Source organism: Procambarus clarkii, chromosome 36, assembly GCF_040958095.1.
Source record: "Procambarus clarkii isolate CNS0578487 chromosome 36, FALCON_Pclarkii_2.0, whole genome shotgun sequence".
In the NCBI taxonomy this organism is placed as follows: Eukaryota; Metazoa; Arthropoda; class Malacostraca; order Decapoda; family Cambaridae; genus Procambarus; species Procambarus clarkii.
The window spans coordinates 6,625,993-6,641,899 of record NC_091185.1 but is presented as its reverse complement, the minus strand read 5'-3'; the positions used below and the strand labels follow the sequence as shown (position 1 = coordinate 6,641,899).

The 15,907-nt window shown below is 49.7% G+C and overlaps 2 protein-coding genes across 2 annotated transcripts in view; one reads left to right on the top strand and one right to left on the bottom strand.

Moving 5' to 3' along the window:
- The window catches only part of LOC123756102 (Ca[2+]-channel protein alpha[[1]] subunit T), a 487,984-nt gene that overhangs the window by 390,975 nt on the left and 81,102 nt on the right, over positions 1-15,907 (bottom strand). The gene's annotated exons all lie outside the window — the stretch shown is intronic.
- On the top strand, positions 10,987-13,687 carry LOC138371577 (uncharacterized). Its single transcript, XM_069336462.1, has 3 exons — positions 10,987-11,070; positions 11,893-12,609; positions 13,271-13,687. The coding sequence occupies exons 1-3, from the start codon at positions 10,987-10,989 to the stop codon at positions 13,685-13,687; spliced, it is 1,218 nt and encodes a 405-aa protein (XP_069192563.1).

Sequence of the window (15,907 nt, the reverse complement as noted above, 5' to 3'; positions counted from 1 at the left end):
TCAATTAAAAATATTTTATACAGACATTTGGAAGGGGGGCGGGCACCCCCCCCCCCCTCCCGGTTGAGTCAACTATATATATAAAGTTCTTTAAACAAAAATGTTAGCTGGATTGTTGGCACTAACGAGGTTTAGTATAAATATGTCTAAGATACGTCACGTTGTTGCCCCTTAATAATGACCAATAACATTTTCTTACCGTTATATTAAAGTTAAGGTGGCGGTAATTTATGGCATCTTTCTTAAGAGCCTGGAAGGTTTCCAGTCCTTATTTGTTTTACATAAGTTGATAAACATAAGAAATTGGAAAGAAATTGCAATACCCTAAATCAGTGTTGGACTTTGTTGTGAGACAAACGAAGAAGACTTTCTAGAGTCATTCTCCTAAGACTTAACCGGGTCTCAGATACTGACTAGTGTTACCATACTCGGAAGATCTCCCTAAACTGCTGGCGATGAGTCACAATAACGGGGCTGAAGTATGTTGACCAGACCACACACTAGAAGGTGAAGGGACGACGACGTTTCGGTCCGTCCTGGACCATTCTCACAATCGACTTGCGAATGGTCCAGGGCGGTCCGAAACGTCGTCGTCCCTTCACCTTCTAGTGTGTGGTCTGGTCAACATCTCCCTAAACTTTTACCGGTTTGGAAATCTTGTAATATTGTTAGATCAAAAAATAATAATTCATTTAAGTAGCTTTTACTGAAGAATTTTCCAGTGTCAGCTGCAGGGTGAGTGTATTAGAGCCCTTACAATGGGTGACAGTTGACGTCTATGGCAGAAACTGGTAAACAACCTTGTTACCGGCTCTCTCAACATCGTTACTACACTACAACTGCACAACATTCTAAACTCAAACATTTTTTTACTGCTAACGAATTACCAATAACTTCAACAACGATCCTGGGATATTTCTTGGAAGAACCGATTTGAGATTCTCTAACAGATCACCAAGACATGTTCACGGTGACAAGTCCTCCACTCGGGTTAGTAAGAGACTCAGGGAACTACCGGGTTGTAAAGTGTTGAGTGGAATAGAGTTGTGGCCAGCAATGTTGAGACTCTTGAACAGGTTGGACAGTACACAAGTGAGAGGACTGGTCTAAACTGTGGCCATTACTACAGCCCAGGAGGTCAGATGACTCCGTAAGTCTTGTGTCCTTACATTAATGTCTAGCATAATGGATAGCTTATTTGCTGGCTGCACACCCTCCCCCCCCTTACTGTCAAGGTCTTGGGGTGTGTGTGTGTGTGTGTGTGTGTGTGTGTGTGTGTGTGTGTGTGTGTGTGTGTGTGTGTGTGTGTGTGTGTGTGTGTGTGTGTGTGTGTGTGTGTACACAAGCATGTTGAGATAATAGCACTGGTAATGAAGACCTGTAGCAACACCTCACTCCAGAGTCATCCACACTACCCTACCCCCATGACGCACTCCACCCCCCACCCTGGCAGCACTCCACCCCCCACCCTGGCACCACTCCACCCCCCACCCTGGCACCACTCCACCCCCCACCCTGGCACCACTCCACCCCCCACCCTGGCACCACTCCACCCCCCACCCTGGCACCACTCCACCCCCCTCCCACCTCCCTCACTCTGGCCTGAAACTCTCACAGAAATCCTTGCAGCCTCTGCCTCCCTCAGGAACCCTTTCATCCTGCAGCTCCTCCGGGAGCACTGAAGGCCACACCATACTTATTGATACTTCCAGTGTCCCCCCCCCCCAGCCCCGGAGACCAGTCCCCCCCCAGCCCCGGAGACCAGTCCCCCCCCAGCGCCGGAGACCAGTTCCCCCCCAACCCCGGAGACCAGTTCCCCCCCAACCCCGGAGACCAGTCCCCCCCCCAGCCCCGGAGACCAGCCCCCCCCTCAGCCCCGGAGACCAGTCCCCCCCCAGCCCCGGAGACCAGTTCCCCCCCCCCCCAGCCCCGGAGACCAGTTCCCCCCCCCCCCCGGCCATTACTGAAGCCTCTCAGAAAGAAGAAAAGGTCCAGGAATGAGCTGTTGAGAGCGCAGTCGACACCTGTAATTATGCACCGGTTGTAATGGCGGAGGTGAGGGGGGGCGGAGAGGGGGGGCGGAGAGGGGGGGCGGAGAGAGGGGGTGGAGAGAGGGGGCGGAGAGAGGGGGCGGAGGAGGAGTGGATGAGAGAGGCAGGAAGTAGAAATTAAAGGAGAAAATGAGGAAGAGGAGGAGGAGGAGAAGGTAAGGTGTTAAGGACGTAGCGGGGACATGATAACAACATATAAGATTCTACAGGAAACTGACAAAGTAATTTAGATGAAGGAGCGATCGTTAACGGTGACAACAGCTGAGCGAGGGACCAGACATGCACACTAGACAAGTCACAAAAACTTCAGAAGGAACTTTTGTCCATCTTAAAGCTGTCAATATGTGGAATATGTTACATCTGGAAGCCGTAAAACTAATTTGATATATTAAATACATATAACATTTTGGTTTAATTTTTAAAAGTAGGAAAAAAGTGTCGGAAATGAGTCATTGCATTATTCCAAGAAGGTTTGGAGTGAGGGGCGTAGGAGCTTAGCTCAACCCTGCAACCACAGCCAGGTGAGTGCGCGCGCGCACAGAGACACACAGACACCTGTCCTCTGAAGCCCACATCAAGAGGATAACATCAGCGGCATATACCAGGCTGGCCAACATAAGAAAGGCATTTAGAAACTTGTGTAAGTAATAAGTCAGAACTTTGTATACCACATATGTCAGACCAATCCTGGAGTATGCAGCCCCAGCATGGAGTCCATATCTAATCAAGCATAAGACTAAACTGAAAAAGGTTCAAAAGTTTGCCACCAGACTAGTACCCGAGCTGAGAGGTATGAGCAACGAGGAGAGACTACGGAAATTAAACCTGACGTCGCTGGAAGACATAAGAGTTAGAGGGGACATGATCACCACATACAGGATTCTCAAATGAATTGATAGGGTAGATAAAGACAGGCTATTTAACACAAGGGGCACACGCACTAGGGGACACAGGTGGAAACTAAGTGCCCAAATGAGCCATAGAGACATTAGATATCCTTTTTTTAGTGTCAGTGGTTGACAAATGGAATGCATTAGGAAGCAATGTGGTGGAGGGTGACTCCATACACAGTTTCAAGTGTAGATATGATAGAGCCCAGTAGGCTTAGGAACCTGTACACCTGTTGATTGACGGTTGAGAGGCGGGACCAGAGCCAAAGCTCAACCCCCGCAAGCACAACTAGGTGAGTACACACACACACACACACACACACACACACACACACACACACACACACACACACACACACACACACAGACACAGACACACACACACACACACACAGACACACACAGACACACACACACACACACAGACACACACACACACACACACAGACACACACACACACAGACACACACACACACACACACACACACACACACACACACACACACACACACACACACACACACACACTCCCAACAGCCGTCGACAACAACAACAACTGGGACACGGTTGGACGAGGTGGTTCCAGCTCCCCAGCATTTACATAATTACCCATCATTTAATAGTTTCCGGTCCAAGAGCTGCCTTTGTTTCCTGGTTCAGCGCCCACCTCCCACACCCACCTCCCCACGCCCACCTCCCACGCCCACCTCCCACGCCCACCTCCCACGCCCACCTCCCATGCCCACGTCCACGCCCACCTCCCACGCCCACGCCCACGTCCACGCCCACCTCCCCACGCCCACCTCCCACGCCCACCTCCCCACGCCCACCTCCCCACGCCCACCTCCCACGCCTACGAGGGCTTAATGTTCTCCACCCCCGGCAGTCCTCGTCACACAGTGTGGCAATAGACACAAGAACATGAAACAATTATCAAATAACAATTAGCTGCCCTACTGCCGGTTACTGATTAACAACTCTTTAGGCAGAAAAACAAAATAATGTTAGATTAATATGACACAGGTAAAGTTCGATAGTATTCTGTAAATCTATATTTCCTTCACTGGGAGTTTAGCACACGCTGTTTCAGTCACTAAACAACATTATATCAACCTTTATCACACAACATAATTTTGGCCTACAAAGCAAAACCACTTGGGCTGGACGGTAGAGAGACGGTCTTTCTTCATGCAGGTCGGCGTTCAATCCCCGACCGTCCAGGAGGTTGTGAACCATTCCCTTCCCCCCCCCCGTCCCATCCCAAAACCCTTGTACAGTTTGTCCCCTATCAGTGTGGAGGGTCACAGGGACACAAGGCCGACCCTAGTCCCATGACACGACCTGTTGAAACATCACATTTGTATGGCTGTGTGTAACATTAAGGTAAGGTCCTGAGTGCACACTACGAAGGAAAGGGAAGCCTCCTCAGTCTTACACTTATCACTCTCCCCATATTTCAAACTGTCAACTGTACCAACCTACATCCTCACTCATAGACTAAAGGAGTTTGTCAACCTCAACCCATCTCACTATACCTCCCCTTACATATATACCTCTATATATACCCCTTACAACCTTAAGAAGGTAACTTGCAACATAGGCAACCATGTATAAACAGGCAGGAGAGAGGGAAGGTCTCAAGTGAAGGAGACTTACAATAGTAAGTCACTAACCCACACCACAGATCAATCACACGCCTTCTTATTGACTGATAAAGAAGACCTTGGAGACGTTGTGAGAGTGGATGGTCAATCTCCTCCCCCGCCTGGGACCGCTTGTCACGCTGGTAAGTCAATCATCAAGAGTGATAAACTTTCCCAACTAATTACTCGAGTTTGTTTCATCTCATAAAACACACAACTTCCTGTAGAGATTAATGTATTAGGCATCAGAATAAAAGACATACGTGATTCTTCCCTGTGTAACAGTGTACGGTAATTAATTAGAGTTATGTTGAACTATGTTTGAGTTTGTTATGTGGTGGCGACACGCACTCTGACCTCATCATATTAGTGCTAATCAGAACACTGTATTATGTGTTTGATTACAAACTGCGTTCCTTCTGCACAGTGTAAAGGTGATGACATGTATTATTTCCACGCACAAACACATTATAAATAAAGTAAACTATAAGACCATAATTATAAGACCTTTATAATTAAAGACCATATGTAAACACATTGTTGTTTACTTTCTACCACTTCTGTATTGCTTCTCTTCCTTCCCTTTTGGCCTCTTACCCATCTGCCTTCTCCTACCCTTCACACTCTCCTCCTCCTCCACTCTCTCTCTGCCCACCAGTCATACCCTTCATGTTGTTCCTCTAATCTTATTATCCTGTTCTTTCCCCTTCTTTGTTTTTGTTCTTAGTATTTCTGTTCTTAACCTCAAATCGATGACAACAATTCACAGAAAACTGGCGGCTCTCAGCGACCCCCAGATCCACCCAGGCCATACAAAGACGAACACATAGTCACTTACACACACACACACACACACACGCACACGCACACGCACACACACACACGCACACGCACGCACACGCACACGCACGCACACGCACGCACGCGCACACACGCACGCATGCACACGCCCGCTTCGCGCGCGCGCACACACACACACACACACACACACACACACACACACACACACACACACACACACACACACACACACGCTGGGAAGACGGGACGCCACGAGCGTAGCTCTCATTCTGTAACTACACTTAGGTAATTACACTTAGGTAATTACACACAGACACACACCTCATATATACACCTCATACATACATACACAAACCTACACTCTTCAGATGTTTGTGTGCATGTGTATCAGAAAAGTGTTCTGAGAACGACAAGGTTCGTACGTCACAATATAAGACACACATCAGTGACTAAGAGACCAGACTGTGCAAGTAGGAAAATATACAGAAAATAACAATGCCATTTATGAGGAACTAAATACCAGTCTCCATGAAGTGTTGTCAACCGAAGGTAGTCTTGAAGGTAACCTTAGAACAACATTTACACATATTGAGGTAAGGGGCCGAGCGGACAGCACGCTGGACTTGTGATCCTGTGGTCCTGGGTTCGATCCCAGGCGCCGGCGAGAAACAATGGGCAGAGTTTCTTTCACCCTATGCCCCTGTTACCTAGCAGTAAAATAGGTACCCGGGTGTTAGTCAGCTGTCACGGGCTGCTTCCTGAGGGTGGAGGCCTGGTCGAGGACCGGGCCGCGGGGACACTAAAAAGCCCCGAAATCATCTCAAGATAACCTCAAGATAAGGCAGAGTAAGTAAGGAGAATCAACCAACATCAAAAGACGAACAGAGATCTATAAGAGCAGACAATGTATCATCCTCATGGATGTTAAGGTAAGCTCCACAGGTACTCGCTATACCATTAGCGCTCATCTCTAATGATTACCTTACACAAGGGGATTGTCCCAGCTGCTGGGAGAAGGGAAATGATGTACTAATATGCAAGAATGGCGATAGGCAGGACCAGCTTAGTTACACACTATTGCACAAGCTTTAAATGCTGGCAGGAGAACGTGTTAGAGCATGACTTTGCTCTAACATACAGGAGTTAGAGTCACAGGAGTTAGAGTGACAGGAGTTAGAGTCACAGTGAGGGGGGCAAGAACTAGTCCACACGGAGGAGAAGGATTGCCACTAGAACTTCCACTATATATAATTTATGTTAATGACTTAACTACAGGCTCTAATGAACACATCGAGAAGCACCAAGTTGTAAAACATTACACTGTGAGAGTAGGAAGGTCTAGAGTTGCGTCAACAAATGGCTACTGGAATTACAGTCCAGCAAGTATTACATGATGAAAACTGAAGGTGGTGACAGGAGACTGGCATGCTACAGTCATCCCAGTGTCAGTAGCTACACATGCTGTTACAAGGTGCTAACTACTACCACACTATTACAACCACTACGACCACAACCTCACCACCACCACAACCACTACGACCACAACCTCACCACCACAACCACTAACACAGGAGGCAAGTTAGAGGATCTGCTCTCACACTCATGGCCGAGTGAAACAACTCATGGCTGAGTGAGACAACTCATGGCTGAGTGAGACAATTGGGCACGGAACCTTCACCGTTCGACCTGCTGCACTCACCAATATTTGCAAATCTGGTTCCTGGACCAAGAGCTAAATCTTTACACAGCCTCGCCCTCCGTGCCAGCTACAGTAATGAGCTACCATCACCACTACCAAACTACCATCACCACTACCAAACTACAATCACCACTCAACCCGTTCTCGCAAATTCGTATAGTCAATATTGACTTATTAACTACGTGCATAGGTGATATTCTAAACATAATAGATACCCTTAAAAAGCTTTATAGAAAACACCGACCTTACCTAACCTTGTTAGTATCTTTAGATAAGCATCTTATTGCTTCGTAATTACAATTATTACTTAACCTATACCTATAATAGGTTAAGTAACAATTGTAATTATGAAGCAATAAGATGCTTATCTTAAGATACTAACAAGGTTAGGTAAGGTCGGTGTTTTCTATGAAGCTTTTTAAGGGTATCTATTATATTTAGTATGTCACCTATGCACTTATTTAATAAGTCAATATTGACTTTACAAATTTGCGAGAACGGGTTGCAACCACTACAGAAAGTTTCCGGAGTTGGAGCCCCTAAGGCAGTTCCTTGTTGACGTCGACCTCGTTCTGGCAGCTCCTACGACGGTGCTGGAACCATGTGTAGTGGCATTTGCCTTTCTATTGGATAATTTCAGCAACGTGGAGAGGGGGGACCTGCTGCATGGGTAACAGCTTCTCCTCCATATCTACCTACCCAGGCTTTACGCCCTGTCAGGGCACAACTCCATAGTCTTCCGAGACTGAAAGATGCCTACTACTATAGATCTTATAGTAGTAGGATCTTACTACTACGATCTTAACAAAGTGCGACAAGTGTAAGGTAGTGAAGAAGGGAATGAGAGAGAGAAGAGCAGAAGGTGTGTACACCATAAGGACAAGACAGGTACAGGAGTCCGTGAGAGAGGATCTGGGAGTGGACACCTCCAACACTCACACCAGAGGCACACACAAACACGATAACATCAGCAGCATATGCCACGCTCGCAGACATTACAACATCCTTAACCAACCTAAACCAGGGATCTTTCAAGGCAATGTACACAACCTTTGTTAGACCAATGCCGGAATATGCAGCACCGGCATGGAGCCTGCGCATCGTCAACCATAAAACTAAAACTAAATAAGGACAAAGGTTAATAACAAGTGCCGGAGCTAAGAGGACTAAGCTATGAGGACAGGTTAAGTGAATTAGACCTTACAATAAGGGGAATGGAGAAGAAACAAAGGGGACATAATCGCTACATAAAAGATACTAAAGGGAACTGACAAGGTCAGGTTGAAATATAGGGAATACAGTGAACACATATGGCATACATAGTAGCGATAAAGCACCTAAATTATTGGGATCGTCTCAAAGCCCTCCAAATGTACTCACTAGAAAGGAGACGAGAGAGATATCAAATAATATACACGTGGAAGATACTGGAGGGCCAGGTCCCTAATCTACACAGTAAAATAACAACGTACTGGAGTGAACGATATGGAAGAACGTGCAGAATAGAACCAGTGAAGAGCAGAGGTGTCATAGGCACAATCAGAGAACACTGTATGAACATCAGAGGTCCAGTGAAGAGCAGAGGTGCCATAGGCACAATCAGAGAACACTGTATGAACATCAGAGGTCCGCGGTTGTTCAACATCCTCCCAGCAAGCATCAGAAATATTGCCGGAACAACCGTGGACGTCTTGAAGAGAAAACTAGATTATTTCCTCCAAGGAGTGCCGGACCAACCGGGCTGTGGTGGATATGTGGGCCTGCGGGCCGCTCCAAGCAACAGTCTGGTGGACCAAACTCTCACAAGTCGAGCCTGGCCTCGGGCCGGGCTTGGGGAATGGAAGACCATCAACCAGGTACCAAGCAGGTCAGCCTCTTTCACATTCAAGAGAGAAGGACGAGAGGACATAAGTGGAATCTGAAGACGGAACAGAAGAACAATGAGGACGAAGCAGCAGCCACTTGGTCCTTTATTCACTTCCTCCTGAAGAGGAGAACTGGGTCATTTGTGCCTCAGTCCTCATCCTTGACCTCTGGTGCCGCTAGTAACCCTCCGTGACCTGTGGTGCCGCTAGTTACCCTCCGTGACCTGTGGTGCCGCTAGTTACCCTCCGTGACCTGTGGTGCCGCTAGTTACCCTCCGTGACCTCTGGTGCCGCTAGTTACCCTCCGTGACCTGTGGTGCCGCTAGTAACCCTCCGTGACCTGTGGTGCCGCTAGTTACCCTCCGTGACCTGTGGTGCCGCTAGTTACCCTCCGTGACCTGTGGTGCCGCTAGTTACCCTCCGTGACCTGTGGTGCCGCTAGTTACCCTCCGTGACCTGTGGTGCCGCTAGTTACCCTCCGTGACCTGTGGTGCCGCTAGTAACCCTCCGTGACCTGTGGTGCCGCTAGTTACCCTCCGTGACCTGTGGTGCCGCTAGTAACCCTCCGTGACCTGTGGTGCCGCTAGTTACCCTCCGTGACCTGTGGTGCCGCTAGTTACCCTCCGTGACCTGTGGTGCCGCTAGTAACCCTCCGTGACCTGTGGTGCCGCTAGTTACCCTCCGTGACCTGTGGTGCCGCTAGTAACCCTCCGTGACCTGTGGTGCCGCTAGTTACCCTCCGTGACCTGTGGTGCCGCTAGTTACCCTCCGTGACCTGTGGTGCCGCTAGTTACCCTCCGTGACCTGTGGTGCCGCTAGTAACCCTCCGTGACCTGTGGTGCCGCTAGTTACCCTCCGTGACCTGTGGTGCCGCTAGTTACCCTCCGTGACCTGTGGTGCCGCTAGTAACCCTCCGTGACCTGTGGTGCCGCTAGTTACCCTCCGTGACCTGTGGTGCCGCTAGTAACCCTCCGTGACCTGTGGTGCCGCTAGTTACCCTCCGTGACCTGTGGTGCCGCTAGTTACCCTCCGTGACCTGTGGTGCCGCTAGTAACCCTCCGTGACCTGTGGTGCCGCTAGTAACCCTCCGTGACCTGTGGTGCCGCTAGTTACCCTCCGTGACCTGTGGTGCCGCTAGTTACCCTCCGTGACCTGTGGTGCCGCTAGTTACCCTCCGTGACCTGTGGTGCCGCTAGTTACCCTCCGTGACCTGTGGTGCCGCTAGTTACCCTCCGTGACCTGTGGTGCCGCTAGTTACCCTCCGTGACCTGTGGTGCCGCTAGTTACCCTCCGTGACCTGTGGTGCCGCTAGTTACCCTCAGCAGCCGGTCTCCTGGTGACCCAGTACGGGGTGACCCAGTACGGGGTGACCCAGTACGGGGTGACCCTGGTGAAGGCTGAGTGTTGACCACAAAGAGCCCGGAGCTCAACCACCCGCAGGTCAGCATCTTCTGGTTAGCAGCGGCTGCAAAACTGCTCACGAGTCCCTGGCACGCACACCTTACGCCACACACTCCAACACTCTGCTGCTCCCACGCTGCAGAACTTCACACTACAGCAGAGGAGTGAGAAACAGAGGGAGCAGGAAAGACAGAAGAAGACGTGTGAAACAGTGGCTCACGGAAAGGGGGGGAAGAGAGAGAGGGAAAGATGAAACAGAGAGAGACGTACAAAGAACAACAAGAAGGCGAGAGAGGGAGAGAGAGGGAGAGAGAGGGAGAGGGAGAGGGAGAGGGAGGGAGGTGGAGACTAGTAGAGTGAGAGGCTCTCAGCTGTTGCTCTTCCTGTCATTATCTGCTCGTCACCCCTCACTCTTCCTCTCACCCGCCTGGGGCCCTTCTCTCACCTCTCCTGTCTCCTCTCTCCCCTCCCACGGTGGTGTCTCCTGCCACCCCCCCCCCTCCCAGTGTTCTGGGGTCGAAATCCTAAGGACTCGGGTTTATTCCCATTAGAGGCAAAAACAAATGAGAAGTTCCTTTCACCTGCTGCATCTGTTCACTTAGGAGTAAAGAGGTACCTGGGAGCTAAGAGCCGCCATGAGCTCCAACCTGGTAACGTGGGAGAGATGGCACAGATATGGTGTAGAAGAACAAATTAAAAGTATACAAGGTCGGGAGTCAGTATATTAGACAACCGACGGTTGTAAAGGCGGGGTCCAAGAGCTAAGAGCTGGGTGCTGCGGGCAGAAATAGAAAGTACGCACTTGGAATGGTAAGCACAGCGATGACCTCACTTCTTGCAGGTCCGCGTTTGATCCCTGATGGTCTAAATGGCTGGGCTTCATCCCTTCCATCCGTCCTGTCCCAGACCCCTGTCCCAGACCCGTCCCAGACCCCCTGTCCCCCACCTCCCTTCCTTGTGCATCAATGTCTCACAGACAAGCCCTGGACAATGTCTCACAGACAAGCCCTGGACAATGTCTCACAGACAAGCCCTGGACAATGTCTGGGGTGTAACTGGACAACCAGTAACAGGTAACTCACAGACAGGAGACAAATGACAGTCACCTCGGCACTTGTCTAGCCTCCCCCCCTCGTCACAACTAATGGTCCAAGCCTTTGGCTGGTCCTCAAGTTAATAGTGACAGTTAAGGGTGACACCCTATTGGTTTTGTGAGTTGAGTCGTGACACACTACACCCTGTGTTCTGTCCACCCGTCACTCCCTGTCCGCCTGCCAGGGCACCGGTGTGTTCAGCACATTGTTCTCCATTGTTCTTCACTCATGTTGTAACTGTTCTTAACACATAGACTTCCTTCAGGAGACGGGGACTCTTATCTCCGGGGACGTGATAAACGATAACTGGGAGTATTTGTGTTCATTATTGACATGTTAGTTGACATGTTAGTTGACATGTTAGTTGACATGTTAGTCACCTCACTCCACAACCTCTCCGCCCTCTGCAACTGAGCATTCATAGGTACTGTGAATTCCTGAAACAAGACCAGCAGTCAACTGACCCTTGACTACAGCAGCAGCAGTCAACTGACCCTTGACTACAGCAGCAGCAGTCAACTGACCCTTGACTACAGCAGCAGCAGTCAACTGACCCTTGACTACAGCAGCAGCAGTCAACTGACCCTTGACTACAGCAGCAGCAGTCAACTGACCCTTGACTACAGCAGCAGCAGCAGTCAACTGACCCTTGACTACAGCAGCAGCAGTCAACTGACCCTTGACTACAGCAGCAGCAGTCAACTGACCCTTGACTACAGCAGCAGCAGTCAACTGACCCTTGACTACAGCAGCAGCAGTCAACTGACCCTTGACTACAGCAGCAGCAGTCAACTGACCCTTGACTACAGCAGCAGCAGCAGTCAACTGACCCTTGACTACAGCAGCAGCAGTCAACTGACCCTTGACTACAGCAGCAGCAGTCAACTGACCCTTGACTACAGCAGCAGCAGTCAACTGACCCTTGACTACAGCAGCAGCAGCAGTCAACTGACCCTTGACTACAGCAACAGCAGCAGTCAACTGACCCTTGACTACAGCAGCAGCAGTCAACTGACCCTTGACTACAGCAGCAGCAGTCAACTGACCCTTGACTACAGCAGCAGCAGTCAACTGACCCTTGACTACAGCAGCAGCAGTCAACTGACCCTTGACTACAGCAGCAGCAGCAGCCTATCTAACCAATCTGGCAAATGGGAGGATGGCGTAACATGGAGTGACAGGCAGTCCCAGGCTGCGTCACCACCTGCCCGCCCCCCCCCCCCTGGTGGGCGGCTGGCTTCTACACTGCTGCAGGGCACTGGATGACTTTTTGCGTTTTAGTTGGGGGCCGAGTTTTTGGTTTTGCTCGCCAGTGTTGTGTGTGTGGGGCGGTGGTTGTCGCCCTGAGGGACTCCTGGGGCTCCCCAATCATCTGCCCGTCTGTGTGTTTATTGGCCGCCAAGCACATTAGTTTCCGCTGGTAAGCGACATCCATTTAGCCATTTGGCTTCGCGATTAACCCTTCACAGTGTACGCCGCGGCGCATCCGATCCCTTGATAGTCGACGCCCCTAAATCAACAACAACAACCCATCTTTAGAAATGAAAAACAGTTCACACAAACGACTCAACTGATGACGTTCGAACACTTAACGAACCAGTGCTTCGCTGACCACTCGTGTTCGGTCCTCAACGCTGGTAATGCTTCTCCCACGTACTACAAATACCAATAATCGCCAACAGAACCTAAACACCTAACCTAACCAATGCCTAAATATGCACAATGTGCTAATACATAATAATATTAATTTATATTTGAGAAATTTCCTATTTTGAATGAACCACATGTTTAAATTTATGAATGTGGCTTTGGGGTCGACCCAAAGAATGTTCTTGGACTAAAGGAATGGACTTGGTCCGAGTACCGGCTGCTAGTAAGGGACAAAAGCTCAAGCTCACACAAGGGGCTACAGCTTCAAGCTCACACAAGGGGCTACAGCTTCAAGCTCACACAAGGGGCTACAGCTTCAAGCTCACACAAGGGGCTACAGCTTCAAGCTCACACAAGGGGCTACAGCTTCAAGCTCCCACAAGGGGCTACAGCTTCAAGCTCACACAAGGGGCTACAGCTTCAAGCTCACACAAGGGTCTACAGCTTCAAGCTCACTCAACGAAGCATTAGCTTGAAGCTCATTGAAGGTGCACACAATCCAGCGAGGAGGGACATTAGAACTTCTCCACAGCCTACTGCTGCTAAAATATATCTGACGACGACGACAGTACCGGGCAGAAGTAAGAGGTAAGAACAGTCTAGTGATGACAACATTCGCGACCCGTGACATCCTTAGTCAGTGAAGGAGAGTGGCATGAGCAGTGAAGTATGGAGACCGCGGGTTTCTTGGTAAAGTTAGTGGCAGTGTCCCAATAACAGCAAACATGAGTGTAGCGGAGACAGTGAGGTGTGAGTCATGTTAAGTGGCGGACCAAGTCTCTACAGTCTCTACATACCAGTGGACAAGCCAGGGGGGTTGTTAGTGACAGGGGTAAACACCAACCTGCTCTGCAATGTAATATTCCTGTAATATCAGAAATATTACAGGAACAACCGTGGACATCTTCAAGAGGAAACTATATTGTTTCCTCCAAGGAGTGCCGGACCAACCGGGCTGTGGTGGGTATGTGGGCCTGCGGGCCGCTCCAAGCAACAGCCTGGTGGACCAAACTCTCACAAGTCAAGCCTGGCCTCGGGCCGGGCTTGGGGAGCAGAACAACTCCCAGAACCCCATCAACCAGGTAACAACCAGGTAACAACTCGGTATTGCAGTAACTTCTCTCCTCTTCCCTGTTGAGTTAGATTCATTATACTTCTACTTGTTTCAAGTGTGATGACATTTCAATGATTTGTCATTGTGTTTTACTTAAGAAAGCACAGTACACAAGTTTAGTGAAATTAAAAGTTGATTACCATAGCCAAGTGACGGCTTGAGATTCTTGTTTGCGCTTTGACCAGCAACATAGACAAGTCACCCCAACTTGGCGCCTTAATTACTACTAGTTCTTTGGAGACTGGCCAAGGCGACTCCAGGGAGCAGTTTACCCATAGTGGAGCTACCGACACGTGAAGACAGCACTGTATACCCAGTAAACTTGCCAGAGTTAATGGTATCCATATTTCAAGCTTGAAAAATTATCAAAACAAAGAGGGCGGGGGTCTTTGACACGCTACACCGGCTTCCAGTCCTCATCGAGGCCACTAGAGTGTTAATGGCCCTCAGGTAAATTCAGGTAACCTAGCCGGCCGTTACTCGACCACTGCAACGGGTGAACTAGCTCTGTACCCAGGACCACGTCTTAGGGTACAGTTACAGCCTTGTATCTTCTTAACGAGGTCGTCTTCTCGTAGTGTGGTCTTAGCGAGCGTCCATTCCCTTAGTGTGGTCTTAGCGAGCGTCCATTCTCCTAGTGTGGGCTTAGCAAGCGTCCATTCCCTTAGTGTGGTCTTAGCAAGCGTCCATTCCCTTAGTGTGGTCTTAGCAAGCGTCCATTCCCTTAGTGTGGTCTTAGCAAGAGTCCATTCCCTTAGTGTGGTCTTAGCAAGCGTCCATTCCCTTAGTGTGGTCTTAGCGAGCGTCCATTCCCTTAGTGTGGTCTTAGCAAGCGTCCATTCCCTTAGTGTGGTCTTAGCAAGCGTCCATTCCCTTAGTGTGGTCTTAGCGAGCGTCCATTCCCTTAGTGTGGTCTTAGCAAGCGTCCATTCCCTTAGTGTGGTCTTAGCGAGCGTCCATTCCCTTAGTGTGGTCTTAGCAAGCGTCCATTCCCTTAGTGTGGTCTTAGCAAGCGACCATTCTCCTACCATCCTCTGGGTATTGTGGGCATGATTACCGGTGCCCCGGGGAGCAGGTGGACCCCGTGTGGCACTGGTTGGGGCAGGGGGGGGCTGGGAGGTGCCACAGTGTTTAAGTGTAGCACTCTCTTGACCTTAACACAACCCACCACCAGGTGACTACCACACTTTATTATCCTAAAGCTGAGGACGTGTATGTTATTGTCCCTTAAAGCCCCTTGTGTGAGCTTGAAGCTGTAGCCCCTTGTGTGTAGCCCGTGTATACATGTACACCTGCCCCCTGTATACATGTACACCTACCCCCCTGTACACATGTACACCTGCCCCCTGCACACATGTACACCTGCCCCCACGAAGGATGTAACCCTCACTCTAGGTACATGGGCATGACGTCGACCAAGCTGACGAGGCGCTTGACCTGTCATCTACCGTCAGGGCCTCACGAGATATGTTTGCTTTTCATCACCCTAACAAGAGCAATGTTGAATAAAAAACTTGCATACAAGACGCACCCCAAGATGTAAGGAGATTACAAATTTGTGAAGCACTTTACATCAAAGCAGAGCCCCCCCCCCCCTATAATACCCAGATAAGGGAACTATTGGCTGTACCCACCATGAGTGAGAACACTCTACCCACCGTGAGAGTGAGAACACTCTACCCACCGTGAGAGTGAGAA

Coding starts and splice junctions, on each gene's coding strand:
- LOC138371577 (XM_069336462.1), top strand. CDS start 10,987: ATGAGCTCCAACCTGGTAACGTGGGAGAGATGGCACAGATATGGTGTA. Junction 11,071..11,892: donor GTATACAAGGTCGGGAGTCA/GTATATTAGACA, acceptor TCCTGAAACAAG/ACCAGCAGTCAACTGACCCT. Junction 12,610..13,270: donor CTGGCAAATGGGAGGATGGC/GTAACATGGAGT, acceptor GTCGACCCAAAG/AATGTTCTTGGACTAAAGGA.